We start from the raw sequence: 26,211 nt of genomic DNA, 5'->3' as shown, positions 1-26,211 counted from the left end.
GCCTCCTGCCTCTGCTCGGTGGTCCCTCCTGGGATATGTTTCCTCCATCCACTCCAGTGAAAGTCCCACTTAATCTTCATGGCCCATGTCAAGCGTCACTGCCTCTCTCATGCTTTGCTGCAAACTAAAGCCCCTCTCTGGGCTCCCAGGCGTTTCGCCCAGTCCTGCCTCTGTCCTCCTGTGCCCAGTGCCTCCTGTGCCTTTGCTTTGTGTAGACACGCACAAGATGACCTCGCAGGCTCTAAACCTTGGAGGCCAGGGATGCCTTACTTTACGTTTCTATCTTCAGAGGTGATCTGACACCATGCAGGAAGTGGCAGTCACAGGGACACAGTAGATGACCAATAAACACTAGATTAATCAAGAGCCAAATCAATGGGCAACACTGACGCGCATCTCAAATCTGTCATTGTGGGAAGGCGCTGCCCCCAAATGCCCCCTTCTTCCCTCAGGTGGGCACGGGAGAAGCCCCTGCACATAAGTCCACCTCCCACATCAGAGAGAGTCTTGATCACTGGATTCCAAAAAACAGACACAAACCTAAGTAGATAAATAACAGAACAAAAGAGAGCTGAGGAAAATAAGATGCAATCTGGTCTGAAATATTTAATTCACCCATGCAAAGAAATGTAATATTTTGCGGCTCGTCTCATAAGGCACGGACATTTTTCATGGTAGAACAAGAGCACTACATTCTATACTTGGTGATTTCCTATTATGCATCAGAGTCTGCAGTTTCAAAAGGGCACATGATTACTCATAATTATTTCTTCTTTTCTTCTTGACTTGTATTATTGGCTGATGAACTCTTGAGTTTCTCATTGAATTCCCTTCTTTTATATAATAAGTCTGGCATACGGCGACTCCTCCAAGTTATACATAATCATTCTGATAGAGGTTATAATGACCTGAGAAAGCTAGGGTTTCTGCTGGAGATTTAATTTCTCTAATTGACTTGCATTTCCCAGAACTGCTGGATTAAAAAATGATGGAAGATCTTGCTGTCTAATATGATTTACTCTAATACATACTTCTTCCCACCACTGCAAGGAAATTCTCTTAACGTGACACTTCCCACAACAACCCTTCATTTTAAAAAAGCACTTAAAAATTTACATAGGAACCAGTATTATATTCAATGTATAATTTACAGTTTTAAATCTAAGAGCCCTAAATATTAAAATCGCCTATGAATTCTACTTACTGAAGACATTTGAATACAGTAAAGGATTTAAAATAGGCAATTTGAACAATTAATTTAGAATTTTCTAGATTCTGAGCTTATACAAGGCTCTGTTTTAGCAAGTTCCTTTTGAAAAGATAAACAATTGGTAAGTCATTGGCTAGACTACCAAAGAAAATGAGAACTCAAATTAATAAAAATTATAAACAAAAGAGGAGACATTGCAATTGGTAACACATTATTGGACAAATCAATAATGAGCAAGCAGATTCAATCAGTAGTCAAAAATCTCCCAACAAATGAAAGCCCAGGACCAGATGGCTTCACTAGTGAATTCCACCAATCCTTCTCAAAACTCTTCCAAAATATTAAAGAGTCCTCAAATAACATTGTTTTGGCCAACATTGTTTTATTATAACACTAGAGGCCCGAAGCAAGAAATTCATGCAAGAGTAGGCCTTCCTTCCCCCAGCTGTCAGTACTGGCTTCCCTCAGGCCTCCGGCAGGCACCCAAGACCCAGGCTTCCCTCGCAGCCCTGGCTTCCACGGAATGACATCTGGAAGGACGTGTTCGGTCTAATTAGCATATTATGCTTTTATTATTATAGATTGATGATATGTCATAGGAACTTAACTCTTGTTTATATCAATTAGCCTATGGTACAATTAGTTTTCTTATACATTGTTTCACTTAAAGTCACAGATCCTCTTGATGACATTGAGGACTTACTGTGTGTAGCTCCAAGCACATGTCTACCTCAGCCAGCATTTCTCAAAGTAGGAGCCATGGACCACCCGCATCAACATATGGAACTCATTCTAAATGTTGATTCTCAAGCTTAATCTCAGGCCTATTGACTCAGAATTCCTGGGGTTGGGTCCCAGGAATGTGCATTTTTAAAAGCATCCCAGATTATACCAAGCACACTTATATTTGAGAACCACTGAGCGAGAGGCAATAACCTCTGATTAACAAAAGCTTAATATGGAAAACTCCATGGAATAAGAATCAGATATTGAGAACTAATTTATACTGCTTTCTTTGGTAAATATTTTTACCAAAGAGCTTATAAAGGAATATCTACACTAATAAAAAAGAAACATGCAAATTGATGTCACTCCACTACGCCCATCAGCCAGAGCGACTATGCAAATTAAGCCAACAAAGATGGCAGTTAATTTGCATATGCAGGCACAGAGTGAAGACTGAAGACTGAAGACTGAAGAGGCTTGGAGGAGAAGCCAAGCCTCGCTGCGGCCACAGTGGAGAAGCCAAACCTCGAGGCTTGGCTTCTCCGCTGCAGCCGGACCAAAGGCATGGGTCCCGGGTGCCAGAGGAAAACCGGTGCCGGCAGCCAGGGGAAGGAAGGCCTATTGCGCGAATCTTCATGCAATGGGCTTCTAGTATTATATATTATCACACACACACACAGAAATTAAAATTTAATGAAACAATATTTATCCTTACTACTTATAGCTTCTATCCACTCTATTTCAATTATTTTGTAATACTGAGCATAAATCTATTTCACAACTTTCTAATGAATCACAAACTTCAGTTTGCAAAGCACTGATTTATAGCAATCAACTGAAAAGTAAAGCTCAACTGAGTGAGCATAAACTGAGTGAGTAAAACATTGCACAGTCATCAAAGTAGATTTTTAAAAGATATTCCTAACTATACACTTAGCTGCATTTAGAGCAGTTTAATCACAATACTGATACCCAAATGAAATAAATTTCATTTAGACTGATTTCATATCTCATTACTTTCAACTAACAATTATGGATTTTAGGATGGAGTACATTGGAGTGAACATTTTAAGGCATGAGTCCTGGAAGTTCACAGACAAGCTTCAGATCCTGGCTCTCCCAGGTGTCAGGTGGCAGCCTGAGTAACAACCTCACTAAGCCATAGTTTTTAAAAATGCAGCTAAGAGCATCTACTAGTATCTTGTAAGGTTGCTGTGAATATTAAATAAGATCCTCCATGTAAATAATAATAATTATTATTATTCAAAGGTAAGATGCATGTGAACAAGAGTTATACCTTCTTAAAAGAATGATAAAGATGACTTTAAAAGCTTCTTATTTAAGTTTTCAACTGGATTACTATGGACTCGGGCTGGCTGCAGAGAGTGGGGCATCCCTAGGAGAGATGGTCTGATCGAAGCAACACAATGGAGGGCGTAGGACAGGCCCCAAGGCATCAGTGACATCAATACCGCAGATAACGGAATGAGGACATCCACAGAGAAAAATGGGGTTCCAATAAATGTTGCCAAGATTTCTGTAGCGCCTCTTTCTTTAAAGCACTGGTCAATTCAGTCTGTAACACAAAGTTCTCTGCTATGGGTAGATTAACCCCTAGAAATTTTTCAACATTTTAAGTAAAGGATCCCTACCACTTAAATGATGTTACTTTTCTTGATCAGATTCTCTTCATTCTTTGCTCACCAAGCCACCTGCTGATTAAGAATTCAGCTTGTCAGGTAATTTGATATGGTGAAAATGCCTTCCATAATAAGCGTCCGTAAGCATTCTAGTCATTTGAAAAGGTATTTCCCATAACAATGTCTAAACAACCTGGCTAAGCATCAGTTTTTGAAATGGGGCTAATAGCATCTATCTCGTGACATTGCTGAGAGTAGTAAAGATCATCCACGAAAATAATAATAATGATTATTATTCAAAGATAAGATGCATGTGAATAAGAGTCATACCATCTTCAAAGAATGATAAAAATGATTTTAAAAGATTCTCATATAAGTTTTCATATATATCATCCATCAGACTTGGATAAATTTGGTTATATGTATCTATCAGCAAATGTCTGGTCATCCTTTGATGTCCTGGGAAGGTGCCAGACCTAACAGGACTGAGGGTCACCTGGAGAGCTATTTACAAACACCTCGGAATGGGCAGCTGGCTGCCATCAAGGCCTCTCCTGGACAGCCCCTGGCGTGGACCGCCACTTTCTCAGACAAAAGCTCTCAATCCTGGCTGCGTGTTAGAATCATCTGGGAAACTTTAAAAAGATCAACTCCCAGGGATGGATACTTCCAGAGACATTAAAACCTATCCACAGTGCAGAGGACACGAATTCTAATAATTCATGCTCCCCATTCCTAAGCAGAGGTGAAAAGGATATTGCAGCCCATTGCAGTAGAGATATTTCTATTTCACATTTAGGATATTCAACTATTTTATTATCTTTGATCTCCCTTCAACAGAGGCCGTAGATTTAAGCTATTACTGGTTTTAAACTCTTAACTCACAATTGATTTAAAACAGAATTCAGCAAACTTTTTCTGGAGAGGACAAGAGAGGAGAGAGTTTACGCTTGGCGAGTCATACATTCTCTGTCACAACTATTCAATTCTGCAGCTGTGCCACAAAAGCCACCATAAATAGTATGTAAACAAATGAGCATGCCTGCATTCCAACAAAACTTACAGAAAGAAGTGGTGGGCAACATTTGGCTAGGGGACTGCCTCAGGATGGTTGAATAAGTATAATTAGCATTCTGTTCTTGTGCCCATTAATACAAAATTAGTAACAAAGCATGAAAATAAATACAGAGTGCACCCAATCTTGGAATCTTATCCTTTGACTGTCATCCGATTACCATTTACCAGAAATTCAAAACAGAGGCTCTTTTTATATTTAGGCCATACTTTGAGAATCAAAAAGTCTTTTCTGTCAAATGTATAGTTTAGATACTGACTCCATTTCCTTTTTGTATAAAACTCCATTTTGTAGCTTAACCTAGAACAGTGGTTCTCAACCTTCCTAATGCCACGACCCTTTAATACAGTTCCTCATGTTGTGGTGGCCCCCAACCATAAAATTATTTTCGTTGCTACTTCATCACTGTAATTTTGCTACTGTTACGAATTGTAATGTAAATATCTGATATGCAGGATGTATTTTCATTGTTACAAATTGAACATAATTAAAGCATAGTGATTAATCACAAAAACAATATGTAATTATATATGTGTTTTTCGATGGTCTTAGGCAACCCCTGTGAAAAGGTTGTTTGACCCCCAAAGGGGTCATGACCCACAGGATGAGAACCGCTGTTCTAGGTCCTAGAACTACCCCACCCCCTTTGCACCACCCCACTTGAATTAGTCATTCGAGCCAGAACCTGAAGCCACGTTCTTAAGCCAATCAGAGCACGGTGCAGCAAAGAGTCAGGGATAAAAGGAGAATGGACTTCCTGATCGGTGTGTCTGCCCATCAACTTTTTGATTGGCTAAGCACCAAGCCATTTTCGAGTGTCTGTCTCATTCCCATGACACCGTTTAAGAGCATTTCTAACAATTTGGACCTATTCAGACTATTTCTGCCACTACCACCCTCTAAGCTTCACTTATGGAGAAACTACCCTCCCACCCGCTCCGATTACTCAACTGAAACCCTGCAAACACCCAAAACAAACCACAAGGGAGCATAGTGGTGCCATTCCAGCTTCCTCACTAGTAGAAAATGCCATAGATGCTTATCTATTCACTAAATATTTGTAGGGGAAAAAATCCATCTCTGCTGTCATTAAACATATTTATTTTCCTAACAACTGATCAATGGGGTATAAATATAAATCCTAAGTCTAAAGTTTTTAGTTAAATAATTTCTGTTCAACTGAATAGATTTAATTAAGGATCCTGCCCAGTCATCACTTCCTGCTTCCCTCTACTCTCTCAATATCTATAATGAATGAAAATCAGGAGGGTGAGACCATTGGCCAAGTGAATGCCATCCAAGCATGGATAACACTCTTAGACTTACAAGCTGTGGCTGAGATGGCGCTGACTGCACGGCCGTGCCCTCCCCAATTCCCACTCTGTGACATAAAGACCTCAAACCTGCAGTGCTGAACGTGAAGACATCCAATCATGCGGAAGCCCAAAGAAGCCCATGCTCCCCACCCTGGCTGTTCACAGCAGTTTATCTCAAAGTCAAAATCAACAACACCCTGCACAATGAGCACCAGTGTCGGGCATAATTCCCCCTACACACGGCCAGCAACCAACCAACCTCGCAGTTAATGAGGATAATAAGACAAAAATCGAAGTTTCAGCCTTGGATGTGTATGAGCTCAGTGACCATAATTCCTGATTATGGCTCCACATCATACTTACCTGGAAGTGTTTTCAAGTATTCCCTTGACCTCATTCATTTCTTCTTTCCCAAAGTAAACAACGGTGAGATGAATTCTCCCATCCTGTTGGATGCATGTCTCCCTAGAAAATAAAACATGTGTATGTCTGGACCTATTGCCACAGTAACAGGAAAGGCCCAAGCAAATAACCTATTTTGTAAAGTGCAAAAGGGTCTTAAAATAAGCTTGACCATCACAATGACCTGTATTTGTATTGATTTTTACCAAGAAACAATGAAATTTAAATGTGCAGTTCTGGTCAATGGAAACTTAAAGGCTGCAGGTCCAATCTACCATAGGCCTAGCCCATTGGGACACCCAGTGCCATGGGAAGGGCACTGATCCAACCCTTCTTTGCCATCAGAAGTCTATGAATTAAAGAACACGCAAATTCCATTGTACAGATGAGCAAGCTAAAGCCCAGAGAGGTTAAAACCAGAATCCCTGTCTCTGACTTTGCTCTAGTGTGCCAAACAGTCTTAAAGACTGAACGTGTAAAGGTAAAAACATTTTTCCATTTGGGACTCGAGAAACTCTTGGGAACACCCAGTGGCGTGACTGTCCAAGGGGACGATAAGGCATAAGCACAGCTGCAGTCTGTCACCCTTCCCAAGCAGATACACTTACCTTCACAGCATCCCCTTTTCTCCTCTCTGTGACTCTGTCCCAGGCACCAGGCACCTCATACTCCAGGGTCCCGGCAGCCCTCTCAGTGCCGGGCCTCCAGCTCTGGACTTGTCTACACCTGCTGCCCATGTCCTGCTCTCTCAATGGTAACACCTAGTTTCTGTGTAACTACCCCAGTATAATCCTCTGCTGAGCACTTACTTCATCTATATGTTTAGTGTGTGTACATGTATGTGCAGATATGTGTAGGTCAAAGTATATGTGTAAATATGTGTTTAGGTATACATGTCTGTGTATACAGACATGTGTGTGTGCGCATAATTTTACAGGTGTTTTCTGGAAGCATGTTAATGGACAGAATCTACTGGCAAGACGACCTTCTGTGATATCTTGGTATTTTGCATGTCCTTCCATTTTATTCCTTTTGTCTCTGTGTTAGCTACTTTCCTTAACCCCCAAACAACAATCCATATCATAGCGTTCTGGAAATCTGTGTGCTCTAATTGCAGAGGCCAATTTATTCGATGCATTTTATAATGACTTCCAAAAGGAGTGATTGTCTAGCTCGGGTGGCTGGGAGAAATCCAAAGAAATAGAAGATACAGCTCCTCACCTCAAAAAACTGACATAAGAAATAAAATAAGCTCAGGTAAAATAAGGACACCTCATGGCATTGATAAAAAATGCAGCGAATTCAGAAAGCACGGGAAATTCTGTTGGGCTGGAGCCTTGAAATATGGACGGGGCTTAAAAAGGTAGAGAGGAAGAAGAGAATTCCCGGGGGGAGAAATCTAAGGCACGGTGACTAGTAGACTGACCCTGGGCAAGAGGCACACAGGGTTCTGCCTGCTCACAGGCGTGGTTCTGAGAATTCTGTTCATTTCCTGTGGAAGAAAGGTAAGAGTTGCCTCTGAAACCCAGACTGATGGCAGAGCTCCTAGAAGCAGACACGGGACCAAACGCAGAGGCCCGGGATGTGGCAGCTTTAATACGCAGAGCTCCCTCGGAGCCCCAGTCCCTTGCAGACTGAATCATCACCTCCCGACAATAAAATTCTCTGTAGGTAAATGATCCCTCCTGCACACTCGCCAGGTAGAATGAAAGCATGCACACAGCGCCAAGCACCCAAAAGTCTGTTCTTTAAAGTGTCTGCAGTTGGAAGAAGTCCATCCCAGAATCATAGAGGGTCAGGCGCTGAGCCTGAATAAAGAAGCATCTCATGTGTGTATTTTCCCCCCTAGGGACATGTTACTGGCATTTTAAAATCCGTTCAAAACACTTCCTGTTTTCAAGGAACAGAACAGACACTTTGGACCTTTACTGTCCATTCACCAGCTGAGGCTTCCCGAGAAGGCAAAGCAGAATTTGTTCAGAGGTCCACTCTGGGGTTCCCTGCCATTTATTCATTTATTCCTTCCTCCATTCAACAAACAATAACCAAACAAACAACAGGCTGTGTGCCAGATACTCTACCAGGGGAGCTTAAAAATGAGCCAGACACTCCTGCCCTTGAGAAGTGCTCCTCTTGTTCATGACTGAAATTGTCTGTAATGCAATAAACAAATGCTTGATGAGAGAAGGAGCAGAGTGCTATGGAAACATCACTGTCTGTCTGAATGGTCTTGTAACATTTGTATTTTTCAAAGAATTCTCACTAGACTCCATCCCCACGATGTGAATGAGAAAGAGTGTGTGTGTAGATGACTGTACATGAAGCTGTCTGTGTTTTGCTGTAATAATTTGTACCTGGACACAGCCTGCCTGGATCCCGCGAGCCAATTTGGTTGTGCAATGCATTATTCTCATTGTGTCACAGTAAGAAGAACAATCATGTATGGCCCTGTTGGGGAACCAACTATCCAGTTTCCCTGGGATTCTCCATGTTTTAGCACTGAAAGTCCACATCGCAGGAAAACTCCTCAGCCCCAAGTGACTGGGACAACTGGTCACCCCACCTGCCTTTTCACAGTGCATTGGAAGAAACAGACTGCTGAAGAGCTACAGTACAAGGCAGGATGGAATGACGCAGTAACAGTTGAGTAGCCTATAGGGCGTTTACCTTTTAAAAGATAATGCTTTAAATAGATAATGCTTTAAGTAAATTAACTTCGAACAATGACAACTGCAAGCCATGTACCAAAATGTGGAAAATGGCTAAGGTCTTCCTACCACTAAATGACCAATGAAAGGGACACACACCTATGTCTTAAACATCACAAACAGGAGGCCAAGGGAAGAAACAGACAATTTTATTTTAGCTTCATGTGGCTTCCAGCTCCAGCAACTGCCTCAGAAAGAGGAGCTGGAGAAGCAGCCGGGGTCGGGGGAAGGCAGCCCAGAGGGATGGCTGCGCTGGGGAGAGACAGGATCTCCAAGTTTCACTTCAGGATCTCAGCACGAGTAGAGCCACAGTGGAATATTTGGTCTCTCCACATCAGGTGGAAAGTAGAGGAGAAAGGTGAACTAACCTAATTGTTCTTTGTGAAGTAACCCTTCCAAAAAGGGTGTACTTGGCAGAACCAAAGGACGAAAGACCATCACATTGTCAAGATCCACCATAAGAACGGAAAAAGGAGAAGAGATAAGAGATGCCGATAGGCAGATGACATATCTTATACATGTCTTCCCTTACATGCACACACCTTTAAATATAGGAACAAAGCTTTATCTTTTCTCTTCTTTTGGACTTATCGGAGTTGTGGAAAGAGCTGCTGAAGACAGCACATAAATGAGTTAAGAGAAGTAAACAAACGGGGCTGATTCTCTCTTGATGTTCTAGGCCTCAATCCTTGACCAAGGGCCCATTCTGAGAGACAAATAATCTACCCCTCAGGGAAAAGATCCATCCACAGTTGGGTCGAGTGAGCCTGGTGCAACTCCCAGATCCATACCAGGACTCAGAAGAGCCACAGGAAGTGGGATCCTCCAACAAAGGCTGCACAAAACCCCAGCTGAGTTCTTTCTCTCTGCTACATGTTCTTTCAGACTACAAATGAAGCAAATACAACAATAAATGCCCTGTCCACAGAATATCACTGGGAGTGGGACACAAACAGTTCTCAGTCAAGACGTGAAAGTAGCCAAGAAGAATCCACTCTGACATCAGAGCAAAGAGGCTGGATGGCCCTGAGTGTGCCATGCAGAAGAGGGATGAAAACAAACATCACACCTACCACATTTCAAGAATAACAACAAAATTAAAGGAAGAAAGAGAAAGAGAATTAAAGGTGAAATAGCATTCAAAAAGCCAATGAAAAACCAAATCTAAAAGAAGAGATAACTCAAACAGAAGAAAATGTCTTACGAATGTTTCACACTTTCTTAATAAAAATGTGAATTCCATTTTTTAAAGTTCAAAGAGGATATGACAAAAACAACAGTTCCTAGGCATATTCTATGCTCAGAAAACACATTGATAAATGGACAAAAAACTGAACAGAATAATTAAAAATACCAAGGTACAGAATAGACATATCTGAAAATCAAATTCCTCATAAAGAAAAGGCTTATGTGAAAACAGATAAAATACAAACGCATTAAAAAATGAGAAACAAGTAAAAAAATTGAGAACACCCGAGAATATACAATTGTGTCTGCAAAACAGAGAATCCAAACAAATGAAGCGGGACAAGTACTCAAAATTAGAGCAGCAAAAAAAGTTCCCTGAAACAGAAGAATTTACACAGCAAAATAGGAAACTGAATTATAGAGAAATCTGAGAGAACACAATAGACATTGACCAGAGACATATCCTAACTAAACTATTATGATTCAAGACTAAAGAAGGAATTCTTTGGACATTCAGGAAAAAAGATAGTCATTTTCAGAAGAGACTAAAATTGTCCTAACACTTCTTCATGGTACCATTAGATGCCAAAAGAATATCTACAAAGTCCTGAGGAAAGAAAGTGTCCCCCAAGAATTTTAAGTTCGGCCAGGTGACACTTAAAGCATCAAGATAATAAGCAGACATTCTAGTCCGAAGAACGTATGATCCTTCTTCAAGGAATCTCTTGACCATGAAATACAGTCAACTAAGGCCTCAGATTTGAAGAAGCTATTGTTGGAGAACTGCTAATGAAAGCACTGAATCCATGTAAGTACTGGAATTGTAGTTATAAAACGGAATGTAAACGCTGCAAACCCTGAGAAGATAAAAGTAATACAAAGCTGAAAAAATTGGAAAATGGGACACAGGAGAGGAAGGAAGCATCACTGTGCTGATTTTCTCTTCTTGTTGTAATTGCAACCAATCCAGTCTAAAATTAAAAGTATTATGTAGTAAAAATTACATAATAATTCCAATCTTCTTTGTTTTGAAAAATCACTTTTGCAACTTTAGAGGGATCTCTTATAGTTGAGAAACCCTTTCTTAAAGATCAGCAGTTTCTTCTATGGTACTTCAGATTCTCTTCCATAAATTTAAGTAAGGTAAAATTTAATTATTTAATTAAAAATAGAACATACAGCCGAAACCGGTTTGGCTCAGTGGATAGAGCATCGGCCTGCGGACTGAAAGGTCCCAGGTTCGATTCCGGTCGGGGACATGTACCTGGGTTGCGGGCACATCCCCAGTGGGAGATGTGCAGGAGGCGGCTGATCGATGTTTCTCTCTCATCGATGTTTCTAACTCTCTATCTCTCTCTCCCTTCCTCTCTGTAAAAAATCAATAAAATATATTTAAAAAAATAAATAAAATAAATTCTTTATAAAAAAAAAAATTGAACATACAGTATATCTCATGTTGTATTAAATAAGCTAGCAAGTTCTTTTTTTTTTTTTTAAACCTTCACCCAAGGATATTTTCCCATTGATTTTTAGAGAGAGTGGAAGAGAGAGGGAAAGACAGAAATATCGATGAGAGAGAGACACATTGGTTGGTTGTCTCCTGCACGACTTCCGACCAGGCCTGGGCTGGCGAAGAGCCTACAACCAAGGTATGTGCCCTTGATCGGAATTAAACCCAGGACCCTTCAGTCCACAGGCTGATGCTCTATCCACTGAGCCAAACCAGCTAGAGCAGCAAGTTATTTTTTCATCTGCAAATATACAAAGAAAGGCACCTAGAACAATATTCAATTAATATTAAAAATGATGAATTTGGGGAGGCAGAGTCAGGAGTGAATTTGTAAATAATTTAATCCTTGTTGTGTCCTATATTGTTTCAAGGTCTTATAATAGCCATGTATCACTTTTACAAACTAAAAAGTCATGTTTAAATTACAAAAGCAAAGAACAACCCAAAACCTGTCACTGAATTTTTAAACAAAATATATGGTAACTATTTATAAGACAGAGAGAATCCAACAGGAGTCAGTGCCAACCACAGCTAATAATTTTCAGTCTTGGGATGGAAGGGACTTCATACAGACAACATCAAATACTTAATAAACAGCCCCTTACATTTTCTCCCAATACTTTTTATGGTCATATTACCTGCATTTAAATACTTAATTGACTGGAATTTACTCTGAGTTTTGGTGTGAAGAATCATATGTAATTAACCATGATATAGCCATGCACTGGACAGTTCATCCTCTGCTGATTGGCTTGAAACACCACCTTTACTGAGTTCTCACAGAATTAAACAGCCTCAGGTTTGAGTGCCATCTCTCACCTCATTTTTTCAGAGACCTCAGTACACTCAGAACCTGGGCTACAGAGCTAACTCCCTACTCAGGCTTCTGCTCAAGTGTCCTCTGTCCTAGGCTGCCTTTCTGGGTCCCACTGTCCCTTGTGTCTATTTCTGCTGTAGCTTCTAACTTCCTATGAGTAGATCTCCTCTCCACGAAGGCGGGCACTACATCTCCATCTCCTCTTCTCAGCCCTGCGTTTGGCGGAGTGTCGGGCACACACACAGGCTGCCTAAATATCCACCCCACCCCCACGTAACAGCCCGCCCCCCTTCCGCCTACAGGCAACAACAGGCATCTTAAGAGTGATAGTCAAGGAAAAAGACCCTAGGATTTTTGTCTGTTTTGAAAACATTGACTAGAACTACATTTTATTTTACCCTCTCAATTGTGGTGTCTTGTGAGCTAATTTATTTACTTTTTTCCAACAATATTTCCCTTCTAGGTTAATTCCTTGTAATACTCATGACACTAAGGCAATATATATCTTACATATATTGTGCTATATATGGTAGTCATACATATCTTACTATTCAAGGCTTCCAGGCCCTTGGGGTCCTAGGCTGAGGACTCGGCCCTTCACTGAGCAGACATTCCTTTAGCATAAGCACTACCTTACCAAGCCCAGCACACTCAGAGACTAGCCTATGTGCAGTGAAGCAAATCTCAGGGCCCTTAATCTGGCAAGTGCTAGGCAGCTTCCTGGCTAAAGGCATTTACTATGAGCTAGTCCTAGACATGGGCACACCTGCTTCTGGGAGTAATGATTTGGCTTAATGCCTAGAGCCAGCCACAGGTTCAGTCCTTCTAAGAGAACACAGGGAGAGAACGTAGAAACACCAAAGGGAGACAAAGCCAACACCAGAGTCACTTCAGTACTAAAGCCAGAGAATGTGGTCAACAGTCAAATGATGGTGCCCACAGGGGTACTCTACAAACTGGAGATGGACGGAAAGATCGGTGCACCCTACTCCGAATGATACCACAGAAAAGACAAAGGGAGTTATCATGGCTTTCTGCAAATATCTGAAAGGCTATGACGTTTAATAGAAAATGAATTTGTTCAGTCCTTTCTTCAGACCCACTGTGTAGAAATTACAGGAAGGTGGACTTCAGGTCCTAATAAAAGTGAGCTTTCTATCTACAGCTGGTCAACATAAAGACAGCCTACCTTTAAGTAGGTAGTTACCTGGCATACACGCACATTGCATAGCAAAAGCGTATGTCAGGAGTGCTCTCAAGGATTCTGAACTAAGGGAGGATTAGATCAAATGACCCTCAAAAGTCTCTTCTAAGACTACTGAATTCTGACCTTAAAATTTAATTAGAAAAGGGTTCCTCTTCAAATGTAAAAATTTAAAAAGAGAGGACATTCACTATCCAGAATTTTGAGAAGTATCAACCATACCTTTATATGAAGCATTACTGGCTTTGAATAATGTGAATTTAATGATAAAAGATTATAAAAATAAGTCTGATCTTCCAGGATTTATAATTAGACACCTATGACTTGCTATCGTGTGTGTGTGTGTGTGTGTGTGTGTGTGTGACTTGCTATCTTTAAAACAAGTTGGCTAAGTAAGTTAGCTGATTAACCTTGACCAATAAGTGAATGTAGCCATAACAGCTTATAAGCTCCAACACTGCACAAGGCTTTAAAGACACATAAGTAAAACAGCATTCCTGCATCTGAAAATAAAACCCCCTTAGTCTCCTTGAGTAGCTACAGAAATGAGTGCATGGAAATTTCTTGGCACAATTCTAAACTTAATCTCGGGAGACAAAGATTAGAATAAAAAATAGATTCTGATTCAATCCACTCCAGCCACTGCTAGAGCAGGGCAGCAAATGAAGCCAGCTTCCAGCACAAGTCCACGGCCGCGGCGCCGGCCTCTGAGAGCCTGGGAGAGGGCCCACTCTGCTGGTGCGAGAGCATGGCCCCTGCTGGCCCCAGACCCGAGCCCAAACTCAAGTTACAGCTGAACGCCACAGGCGGAGGCCTTCTCTGTAGATCCCGAGGAAAACCCAGTCCTTCCCAGGTTCCCTTCCGAAGGTACAGCTGCTTATCTGGCGGTTCTCTAATTGCTTCAGAGAAAGGCAAACACAAATGATAAAGGTGATGTGAAGAAAACAGAGTTGAACAAGAAGAGAAAGGCGCCTTTGTCTGCGGCGGGGAAATGAGGGAGATGAAGGGAAACGATATCAGCACTTAACACGCACCACGTGGGGGAAGACAAACAGGTGCACACACACAAACCTGAAATTCTGCATGAACTGTCGGAACTTGTCCACCCTCCTTGCCAGTGGCACGATAATGTTGATGAGCGTGTTGGCCATGTTGAGTTTTTCTTTTTTTACTTTCATGATAGGGCCAAACGGTCGAAACAGGACAAGGCGTCTGAATTCGTGCTTGTGGTCCCCTTTGAATGTGAGCTCATACAAAGTGCCTTTATCCTTTTCTGTGCGGTAGATCCCTGTTAACAGAAACACGAGAAAAGACAGTGTTTTTTTAATAGCTGAGATCTAGCATAAAATGCCTTTTAAACACATACACGCACACAAATTAAATTACAATTAAACCTCTACCTCTAATAATTATGAGAAAAATCAAAATGCTGCCACTTTCAAATATCCCCAAAGAAATCAAAATGCCATTAATTTAAAAATCACAGTTATGAAGACTTCATAAAAACATGGGGGGGGGGGGGAGTTTGTAATGTTGGAAACGAAACTATATTTTAGACGCATTAAAGAAAGGACTATAAGGCAATATGTCTAAATAAAACTGGCTATGATGCAGAGTGGGATTATGTGCTTTTTCTTTTCTGCTACGACTACCTTCGTTTTCTGCAATATGATTTGGTAAGTATAATGATCATATTTAATTTAAATACTACGTTAATATTATCTCTTAAAAATCATAGCCATTTCAGATGAACTGACCAGAGTGATCTCTTCAAGGTAACTGGAAGGGGCTTGGGGCCGCTGCTATGGGTCACCTGGCACTCTGGACGCTTCTGGAAGCGTTAAAGCAGAAAACAAAATACCCAGCACCATGGCAGGCACACATCTTCATTTCACATCGTCCTTCCTACCCCTGAGAAGCATCATAGGTCAGTGCTCCAGAGCAAGTCTACTTATGGACCCCCCGCCCCCCAAACTGAGCCCCACCCCATGTCACTGTTCCTGAAACTCCACAGTCTCGCTTGTCTGGTTGAAGATGTGACCCAGCATCTACCTCAGCTCAACTTTCAGGGTGCGCCTCCCTCAGGCCTGGCCCACCAGAACTCTCCTATCTAGTGCTGCACACAGGCTCCTGGGGCGCCTACGCTCCACGGCCTTCCCAATATCGCCGGTATTATGGCGTTTTTCCTATAGTTAAAAAAAAAAAAAGTCAAATTCAACAAATCACCAGATAAGCTTCCTCATCTCTTATCTGTGATTTGCCATGGTTGTTTTTTTTTTCCATGTCCCTTCCTTCCTCTTAATCCCCACATTAGCTAGAAAGCACCTCCCAGTCTTTGAGCAGCTACAAAAGCAAGCTTCCAGGGAAAAGTTCAGCCCTAGGGTCAGCTCCAGTTTTCAAGGCCTCTCCCAAACCACTCCTCTTTGCTCCCTCTCTCTCCCTCCCTCCTCTTTCCTCTGGTGGGAACTACAGGTCTTTAGAAACACGGCCAAGTTCTGCTCTCTGTTCTCTGCCTCATAGGAGCTTTCATCCTACACCCGGGTTTATAGCCTCTTTGATCCTGTCCAGAGCTTGGGTCTCCTTCGGGTGCGACAGAGAGGGCTTTGGCATTGCACATTTTCAGTGTCATTTCTCACAGCTCCCCACGGCCTGTCTGGAGATACAAAACGTGCAATCGCCGGCAGTGAGCGTGGTGACCGAGGGCCTGGCGCAGCCACAAGGAGGGAGTCCTCTCTGAAGCCCTCCTGGCTTCTCCGGTGCCGGGCAGGCTGCTCAGCAGCCCTCCAGTCAGGGGCCTGAGAGAAGTTCTGCTGTGCTCCTGCTAGAACAGAGTTCAGAGTCCCTGCAGGGGCCCCTCACGGAGGAAAGCAGGAGGTTCGTTTCTTAAGAAGCTCCAAGGGCCTCGGTGAACATGGGAGTGGTCCCCTTCCAAGCCTGTGGAGTCTCTGGGGCAACTAGTGCTCATTGAGGAAACGGGCTCATCCCCCACCGCTAAGGTGTCTACACAGCTGGGCAAACCAGTGGCTCCCAGGGTCCAAACCAGGTTGGCTGAGTCAGAGAGGATTCGAGTTTGGTAACATTATCTGCACAACCGGAACAGGCCTGCGGGGTCGGCGGCTGCGTCTCATCAAACTTCTGTTACTCGCAAGCGTACCCTCTCCCCACAGCAATAAGCAGGGGAAGGCTGCTGACAGTTTAACGTGCAGATAAAAATGTACACTAGCCTGCGATTTTTTTTTTTTAACGGAGTCATTTTCTTTCTCAGCACCAGGATAAGAATCATTCATTTTAAAAAATCTAAGTCCCCAGATCTGAAAACACAGGTAGAAATATACACAAACCCGTGTCAAGAGAGGACATCTATTTATAAAGAACCCAGAGAATTGTAATAGTTCTTATTAATGGTGATTCTTATAACCCTGTCGGGATGGCTGCCTCTGGCGAGCCTGTGTGCCTGCCGATAACTGTGTGGCGGGCGGCCTTTGTCTGGTTTCCGGGCGGGGCACTCCGCTATCAGGCAGGCCAGCACGCCCAGCCTAATCTTGCAGCCACATTTCAGCTGCTGTCTCATTGTCTTCCACATCCTATGCCCTGAAACAGTTATTACATCAACTTTTTAGCATATTTCCCCACACTCTGCCTAATGAAGTTAATCATGGTGTAGAAATCTGATTGTAGATCCCTTTATTCTATCTATTTTAAATAAGTTATTTAAAACTCTCTTGCAACCTATCTCCACTAAAACCCACACCCAGCCATCTGCTCACTCCACCCACGGGCTCATGATCCCACACCTGGACACAAATAGCACTCAGTCTTCCTGTAACACAAAGGACAGCCCCTAACTGGACCCTTGCACCTTCTAGAAATTGTCAGTGGTGGAAGCACAAAGGGACCGAGAGAAAGGGGCAGAAGCATTCTGAAGCAGGAATGCTTTTCCACGGAGAAGCTGGCATGCACAATGGCAAATGCAAAGCTAACTGGCCACACAAACACCTTCCCTGTAATATTCTGTGGGATTGTATCATTTTTATACACTATGCAAACGGGAGATCAAAATGAGAACTTTGGAACTAGCTCACATTTTGGTTTAGACACACTAACTGGCACCTTCTTTTCCCTTCTTTCCCTCCATCTTACTTGGAGTTTGGTGTTTCTGTTCCCTCTACAAGCATCGCTGGTCTACCCTACTCAGGGGGGCCAAGCCCTAGGATGGTCAACTAGGTGAGGATACTTCCTCGTATCCAAGGTACAGCTCCATGGTCTGCTGCAAGTGTCTATGCCTTCAGTAAACAGGGAGCGAACTAGATGCAGGTCCCCTCTAAACATCCTATCTTCAAGGTAGGACCTCAGAAATCATGAGGTCAAGGAGGTACCACTGCTTACCCTTATATCCTTATCCTTTCTCCATATGAGGGTGCATAGGTTGTGGCCAATGCTGCACCGCTGAGCCCAAAAGTGTCTCCACTTTCATCCCTGCCTTTCCCGCCTTCCTACATGGAGCCTAGGTCTCCCAGCTGGATCACTGCCATCTTCTGAGGACCATGTTCCACTTCGTGGGCCCAACACATCCTGCATGTATCCTTTGATCCTTAGCCTCCTGGAGTACCACTATCATCCTGCTTTCCCCTGAGCTCAGGAGCCCTCACCAGCGTCCCAAAGCCCACAGAATAAAGGACCAATCCCATGGCCAACTTTTAAGATCTTCCTTAACCCAGCCTCACGTAAAATCTGGGCCCCAGTCACGCTGGTTTATACTGAGCACAGACAACTACTCCTCCCCCAGGAGAAAGTGGAACCCTCTTGCAATGCTGGCGGGAATATAAAATGGTGCGGCTTCTGTGGAAAACATCTGGCGATTCCTCAAAAAGTTAAACACAGAATTATCATAAGATCCAGCAATTCCACTTCTGGGTATGTACCCAAAAGAAATGAACACAGAGACTCGAACAGATACTTGCACACACATGTTCGTGGCAGCATTCTTCACAGTACCCAAGTGGTGGAAACAACCCAAACCTCACCAACAGATGAGTGGATAAACAAAATGGGGATTATACACACAATGGAATATTAGCCTCAAAAAGGAGATTAACCAAAGAATTTATATACATATATGCACAGCCCATGAACAAACAATAGTGTGGGGAAGGCCTGAGGAGGGGGCAGGAGCAGGGTGAAGTGGGTGAAGAGAGGGGGAAGGGAGGGAATGGGACATCTGTAATATTTTCAACAATAAAGATAAAAAAGAATGAAATTCTAATACATGCTACAACATGATGAACCTTGAAAGTATGTGCTAAGTGAACTAAACCAGTCACAAAAGGATAAATACTATAGGGTATTGTAGGATTCCACGTACATGAGGTACTTAGAATAGTCAACTGCATAGAGACAGAAAGTAGATTGGTGGTAACCAGGGGCTGGGGGAGCAGAGAATGTGGAATTAGTGTTTAACAGACCATAGCGTTCCTATTGGACATGATGAAAAGTTCTAGAAATGGTACTGGTGAGGGTTACACAACAATCTATATATATAAAACCCTAATATGCAAATAGACAGAATGGTAGAACCAAACAACCGGTCGCTATGATGTGTGCTGACCACCAGGGGGCGCAAGCGGAACATGGCGGGCATCGGCAGCAAGCGGCAGAGCATGGAACATGGCAGGTGTCAGCCATGGCTGGGTGGTGGAGCAGATGAGAGGGGGGTGCCAGACCAAGGCTGGGTGCTGGTCGCTGTCATCAGGGTGAGCCTCTGGTGGTTACTGAAAATTCTTTGCTCTCACATGCCGCGGTCCCGCCCGGCACTCGCACCCGCTGTTGGCGCCGGCCCCTCTTGCACCTGCTGCCAGCACCGGAGCTGCCGCTCATACCCGCTGCCAGTGCCCAGCACCAGTCCTAATCACTCGGCGCCATCAGCGGGTGCAAGCAGGGCTGGCGCTGTCAGTGCGTTGGAAGCGGCACAAGGAGCAGGGCTGCCGGCAGATGGGAGCGGGGGCTGCAGCGAGAGGGGTCAGGCAGGAGCACAGAGGATGGGCCTAGACCCGCCCCTGTGCCCACCACAGCCTCCTGGCCCACAGTTCCTTTCAAGGCGCATGAATTTGTGCACTGGGCCCCTAGTGTGAATATACTTAATGCCATGAAATTGCACACTTAAAAAAAGGTTATAATGGTAAATGTTATGTGTATTTTACCACAATAACTACTCTCCTATGAAAAGGCCTTGCACTTTCTCAAGACACACTTCTTCACCAGTCAGCCTTTCTACTTCTACCCTCCTAAATCTGCCCTCCTCCTCTGGGAAGATTCCATGATGCTCTCAATCCAAAGTGGTCATTCAGTCTCCAGATACTTTAGTGTAAGGGCTTTCAAACTCTTCTGTGTGATCTACGGTTTTGGCACATGACAACATTAAAGGATAGCACCTAATCCAGCCTTCCCATTTAACAGATGAGCAAACTGAGACCCAGAGAAAGTGTGGTTTGCCTGCATTCACCAGATGTGCTAATGACTGACTAGAGCATACTCCTATGATATCACTATTACTCCTTAGATATCACTTTCATATGCAACATCAATAACTCAGAGTGTAGAAAAGCAGGGACAGAAGAAACAGAAGTCAGAATAAACAACAGAATGTCTGCAATAAAGTCTTACTTCATTTACCCACAGATAATCTTCACATCCTCGCTTAGGGCTTTTCTTTTATTTTAACACACAATAGTAACAGTTGCTAAACAACAATCATCTGAATTCATAGTCTATAACACATTCAAAGTAGCACATTCTGAAAGGAGCTGCTTTTGTGAAAAAATACATTGCTTATAAGAAAAAAATAAGTATGTCGGAAAAGAAAATCTATAACAGGCAGAAATGCAGACAGTAGTAAATAGTGGCAGGTCACCTCCTGACAGCAGGGGAGGAGGTAGATCATCATCAAAGAGAAATTTAAATGTCTGAGATAATTTGATACAAAGTAAATCACTCCACTCGTGTAAACTGCCTTTGAAATATCACAAAGAGCATATACCTACTTACTGTGTTTCTGCAAGAGTACATCATCCTTACACAGTTCAAGAAGGGAAACATGGAAATCCTTGAGAAAGATCTTACTCCACAAGAATGCTTCAGTCATCTAGAAAATTCTTAAGTGGAATATCTCATTCCCAGATCACACAAGATAAATGAGACATAATTACAGTGCCATCTGTTGTCAGCTCTATTTTCTTAGAGAAAGTAGCTGACATTCAACACTTGTGAAAAGAGATGTTCTAGGCCTTCCAAATGCTCAGACACTATAATGTAAATAAATTCTCCCCATTAAAAAAAAAAAAAGTAACCATTTCCAAGCTTTCTCTCACCTGCAGGGTTATAGACATGTCTGTCCATACCTGGCTTTCTCGGGCATCACAGTGCGTCTGGGCACAGCAGCTTCTGGACGGGTCCTGATCCAAGTTTATCACCATCCTCAACTTTCACTAAATGCTTCTTTCATTTGCTAAGAAGTGCACTGACTGACATCCTTACTGAAATAATTCATGAAGCTCTTTTCTTATTTCCATTTATTGCATTTGGTGTGTATATTCATGTCACAGATTAAGGCAGATAAATTTAACACTTGGTTCTTGATCAGAAATTTCTAACAGCTTCCCTTACTTAGAAGCTCCTCCTTACTTCATCACTAGTACTAGCGGTTGACTTTTATTTGAGAGCCATTTCCCGCCCCCCACCCCACACACAAAACTGCAGCCTACCTACCACTCCATGAAAGTCAGAGGTATTTGACAATAAGTCGGAAGCAAATGAGTGCATGACACCTGTGCAGCAATGGGCTGGGCTCCTCACCAGGTGACCCGCCAGCCTCCCATGATTCATGTTCACTTGACATGGCTATTTTTTAATCCTTATGGATTTTTCTTATGGCTATTACTTACTGTGGATTGTGTTCTCTATTAGAGACATTAAGATGAACATGGTAAAAATCACTGTGCTTTCAGAATTCACATCCTAGAGAGGAAGGCAAGCAGGTAAACAAAATAGGCATAAATAATATGCGAAGCACCTAGGAGAGCCTGCCCAAGGTGTAAGGGAAGAGAAAGGAGGGCGTCTCCACCTGCCGGAGGGTATGGACAGTTTGATCTCAAAGATATGTCAGCAGAACTGAAGACTTAATGGGTGTTTGTCAAGGAGACAAAACCAGAAGGGCATTCTATGGAAGATAACAGCATAAGCAAAGATACCAAGTAAACAAAACCCACAAAACCCAACTTGTTATGTTTGGCAAACTTCCACAAAGCTGGGGCGCAAAAGGCAGGTGTGGGAGAAGGTGGGAGAGGAGGCCGGCAGGTCAGGTGGTGCTGGCTCGCCCGCCCACGAGGTCATCCTCACAGGCCTGGAGCTCAGGGGAGCATGCTGGGTCTTTCACAGGAATGGGACGAGGTCATTTCAGGATCATCACCTCACAGCAGAGTGACGTGTGAATGGACGACAGGGAATGCGATCAGAGAGCAATGAGGAAAGAATCCCAACGATTCAGCAAGAAATGAAACGGCAGCAGAGATGCTGAGAAGTGGGCACAGCTTGGGAGCAGTTGGTTAGAAATGGGATGGCAGGGGAGGGACGGGGAGAAAGGTGGTGTGACTCCAGTGACAGGTGAGAAAAGGAATATGCGTTAAGCTTTGGATATGCCGATTTGAGGAGCTCCATGAGGAGCTCTGAAGCTCAGCAGACAGGCTTTTTGAAACAGAGTTAGGTGTCCCCATTACATAAGATGACACTGAGGGTGGGGGTCAGATCACCCAGGAAGTCTGGGGGCCCAGGATGCAGGCCTGTGGTAGCCCAACAAGCAGGTAGAGTGCGCAGGTCCACAAAGAGAGGCAACAGCCAGGTCCATGGCATTGAGAGAAGCACAGAGAGAGGCAGGATGGAGCCTCAGGGAGGCCACCCACCAGCAAGGAGGGGCTGCTCAGCAGTGCAGTTGTCACGTCAAGATTAAGAACAATGAGAACAAAACGGGACACTGGCCAAGCGGATCACTGGTGACCTGACCAAGAATGGTTTCAGGTTATTGACAGGAATGAGCCTGATTTGACAAATAACGAGAGATGAAGTGGCCAGAGTAAGTTGAGTAAGTACTTTTCTGTTGTTTTCCTTGAAACAAGTTCATTCCTGCCTCAGGACCTTTGCTTTGCCCATCCTGTCCCCTCTGCCTGGGATGCTTTCCCCGCAGGCTCCTAGCATGACTGATCCGTCTTCCCTTTTAGGTCTCAACTAATGCCACCTCCTCAAAGAGGCCTTCCCTAGTCTCACTCTCTCGAAGCCCACCCTTTCCCCCCAGTCATTCTCTGTCACCCTGTTTTTATTGCACATGAGCTGAAGGTGCTTACTTACCCACCTATTTATTACTGTTCTCTTCACTAAAAGATAAGCTCCATGAAAACCAGAAATCTGTTTCTGCAAAATGAATACCTGCTGCACAGAACAGAAGGAAGGACAAGGGAGGGAAGAAGGTGCTTGGATGGGGAAGGAATGCAATAGAGTAGCAGCCAGAGTTAACAGTGTTTTGGTTTTCTTAAGGGAGGCAGGGAGGAACAAATCCATATGCCAAGAGGAAGGAACAAAGAGAAATCTATCCTGAGAATACAGGCTGGAATGAGAAAATTGAGGTGGGTGGAATCTATATGCCAAGAAAGGACTTGGTCTTGGACAGAGAAAGGTCACCTGTTTCCCAAAGCAGGACCTAAGGACCAGAGCAGGGTTGCAGGTGTGGGGCAAGGAGCCCACTCATCTATGTGGACTGATGAGTTTAAGAGGCTAGACCAAGTAGTGGGGACTAAGATAGCAGAGTCCTGCAGGGATTCCAGAACAAACATCCGAGGAAGGGAAGTCAGAGCGGCCATTGTCAGGGTACGTTTCCGAACAGCTGCACAACTTCCTCTCAAAACACGGCAAGACAGTATATCCAGGATGTTGTTGAAAAGCAGAAAATTTAAGATAGAGGCAGCAGGAATGAGCGAGGTCAGAGATCAAGGAATGTGTGTCCACACCATTGTCTTTGGCTAACCATTGAGCTTATCCATGCACAACTACTTAAACAACTTACTGCCAAAATAGAGGACAAAACAGCCTAACTGTATTTACATTACTGTGACTCCTGTCTGTTTCTCAAACCATGTTCACAAATATCATCTTAATTCTACAAAATCTTCCAAAGAGGTAAGCCATCTACCTACCCGCTTCCTTTTACAGATGGGTGAACTGGAGCCTTTACAAAAGTTGAGTAAGTAACTTGTTCAAGGTTACAAATGATGTGCTCACAGACTGATGGGCATAATGACTGAATTTAAGAGCATGCCATGGTACAGCTCTTTAAAGGTAAATTAACTTTACAATCAAAAGAATATTTATAACTCTCCTTTCTGTTCTTTTCTTTTTGAAACTGGCTTTTGAAAAATAGGAAAACATCAATAAAGATACTACAGAAAGCTAACCAACTTTCTAAGGTATACCAGAAAAGTCAGTCTTAAAACTTGCCTTTGAAGATTAAGAGAATACATTATCGATTGAGTCACTGACATCAATTTCCTCATCTTTAAAAAGTGGGACTAATAGTAATACATATTTCTTCACAGGGCTGCTGAGAAGATTAAATAAATTCATATGTGTAAACATGCAAGCCTGGAACATGGGAGGTGCTTAGTGATGTCAGCAATAGCAATAATGATAACAACTGTCAACACTATTATTATGTTGTCATCCCATTTTGCTTCATTAGCCATTTAATGTAGTGGTGCTCTCGGTCAGACAGGTCACAGCTCAGGGACAAGCCCCCTCTTGCTGTGTTATCACTGACATTAAATATGCTTGGAAGCTGAATCCAGTCACTTTTTTTTTTTTTTAAGCTGTCATAACTGGATCCAGAGGTGGGAGGATTCTTGATATTCTGGTAAAGAGCCTGGTAATATACAACTGAGCATCTATAATAATAAAAGCATAATATGCTAATTAGACCGGACAGCTGAACAACTTTCGGGAAGTCCTTCTGGACAACTTTCCAGATGAAGCCAGGGCTGCGAAGGCCTGCGAGGGCCGAGGCAAGCCACCATGGCTGCGAGGGCTGAGGCAAGCCGCCGCTACAAGGGTCAAGTCCCTTGCACAAATTTCATGCATCAGGCCTCTAGTATATAATATTTGAGTCTCGGTAATTTTTTAGTAACATTGCAATGATATATTTTTAGCTGTTGTTTGAGAAATGCCATTACCCCCTTTTTTTAGCTGAAAACAACAGGAATGTATTATCTCCATTCTAGAGGCCAGGAGTCCAAGACAAGGTGTAGACAGGATTCATTCCATGTTTTAAAATTAAATTTATTGGAGGGATATTGGTTAATAAAATTATATAGGTTTCAGGCTTAGAATTCTATAATACATCATCTGTATATTACATTATGTGTTCACCGCTCCAAGTCAAGTCTCCTTCCATCACCATTTATCCCCCTTTACTCTCTCCCACCGCCCCCCAGCCCCCTTTCCCTCTTGTAATCAACATACTGTTGTCTGTGTCTATGAGTCTTTTTTCTTTGCTTAATCCCTTCACCTTTTTTACACAGCCCCCAACCACCCTTCCCTCTGATAACTGTCAGTCTGTTCTCTGTACCTATGAGTCTGTCTCTATTTTGCTTGTTAATTTATTTTGTTCATTAGTTTTCACAAATAAGTGAAATCATGTGGTACTTGTCTTTCTCTGACTGGCTTATTTCACTTAGCTTAATACTTTCTAGGAATATCCATGCTGTTACAAAAGGTAAGATTTCCTTCTTTTTTACAGCTGAGTAGTATTCTTTTGTGTAAATGTACCAGAGCTTTTTTAATCCACTCATCTACTGATGGGCATTTGGGCTGCTTCCAAATCTTGGCTATTGTAAATAATGCTGCAATGAACATAGTGTGCATATATTCTTACATATTCGCCAATACATCTGATAAGGGCTTGATAGACATTTATAGGGAACTTATAAAACTCAACACCAAAAAGATAAGCAATCCAATTAAAAAATGGATCAAGGACCTGAACAGACACTTCTCCAAAGAGGACATTCAGATGACAAATTGACATATGAAAAGATGCTCAACGTCACTAATCATCAGATAAATGCAAGTTACAACCACTATGAGCTATTCCCTCATAACAGTCAGCATGGTTATCATCAATAAATCAACAAACAAGTTTTGGGGAAGATGTGGAGAAAAGGGAACCCTAGTACACTGCTGGTGGGAATGCAGACTGGTGCAGCCACTGTGGAAAGCAGTATGGAGTTATCTCAAAAAATAAAAAATGGAACTGCTGTATGACTCAGCAATTCCACTTCTGGGAATATACCCAAAAGAAACTCATTTTTAATGTGTAATATCA

At 42.8% G+C, this 26,211-nt stretch overlaps 1 protein-coding gene across 3 annotated transcripts in view; it reads right to left on the bottom strand.

Moving 5' to 3' along the window:
• The window catches only part of CSGALNACT1 (chondroitin sulfate N-acetylgalactosaminyltransferase 1), a 300,121-nt gene that overhangs the window by 18,536 nt on the left and 255,374 nt on the right, over window positions 1-26,211 (bottom strand). For all 3 annotated transcript variants that reach the window (XM_081085041.1, XM_081085042.1, XM_081085040.1), the window contains 2 exons: window positions 14,868-15,084; window positions 6,331-6,432 (listed from right to left, as the gene is read on the bottom strand). In XM_081085041.1, the coding sequence (XP_080941167.1) occupies window positions 6,331-6,432; window positions 14,868-15,084 (319 nt within the window). The remainder of the gene's footprint in view (window positions 1-6,330; window positions 6,433-14,867; window positions 15,085-26,211) is intronic.

Source organism: Myotis nattereri (assembly GCF_964212035.1).
Source record: "Myotis nattereri genome assembly, chromosome: 2".
NCBI lineage: Eukaryota > Metazoa > Chordata > Mammalia > Chiroptera > Vespertilionidae > Myotis > Myotis nattereri.
This window is presented reverse-complemented; position numbering and strand designations above follow the sequence as displayed.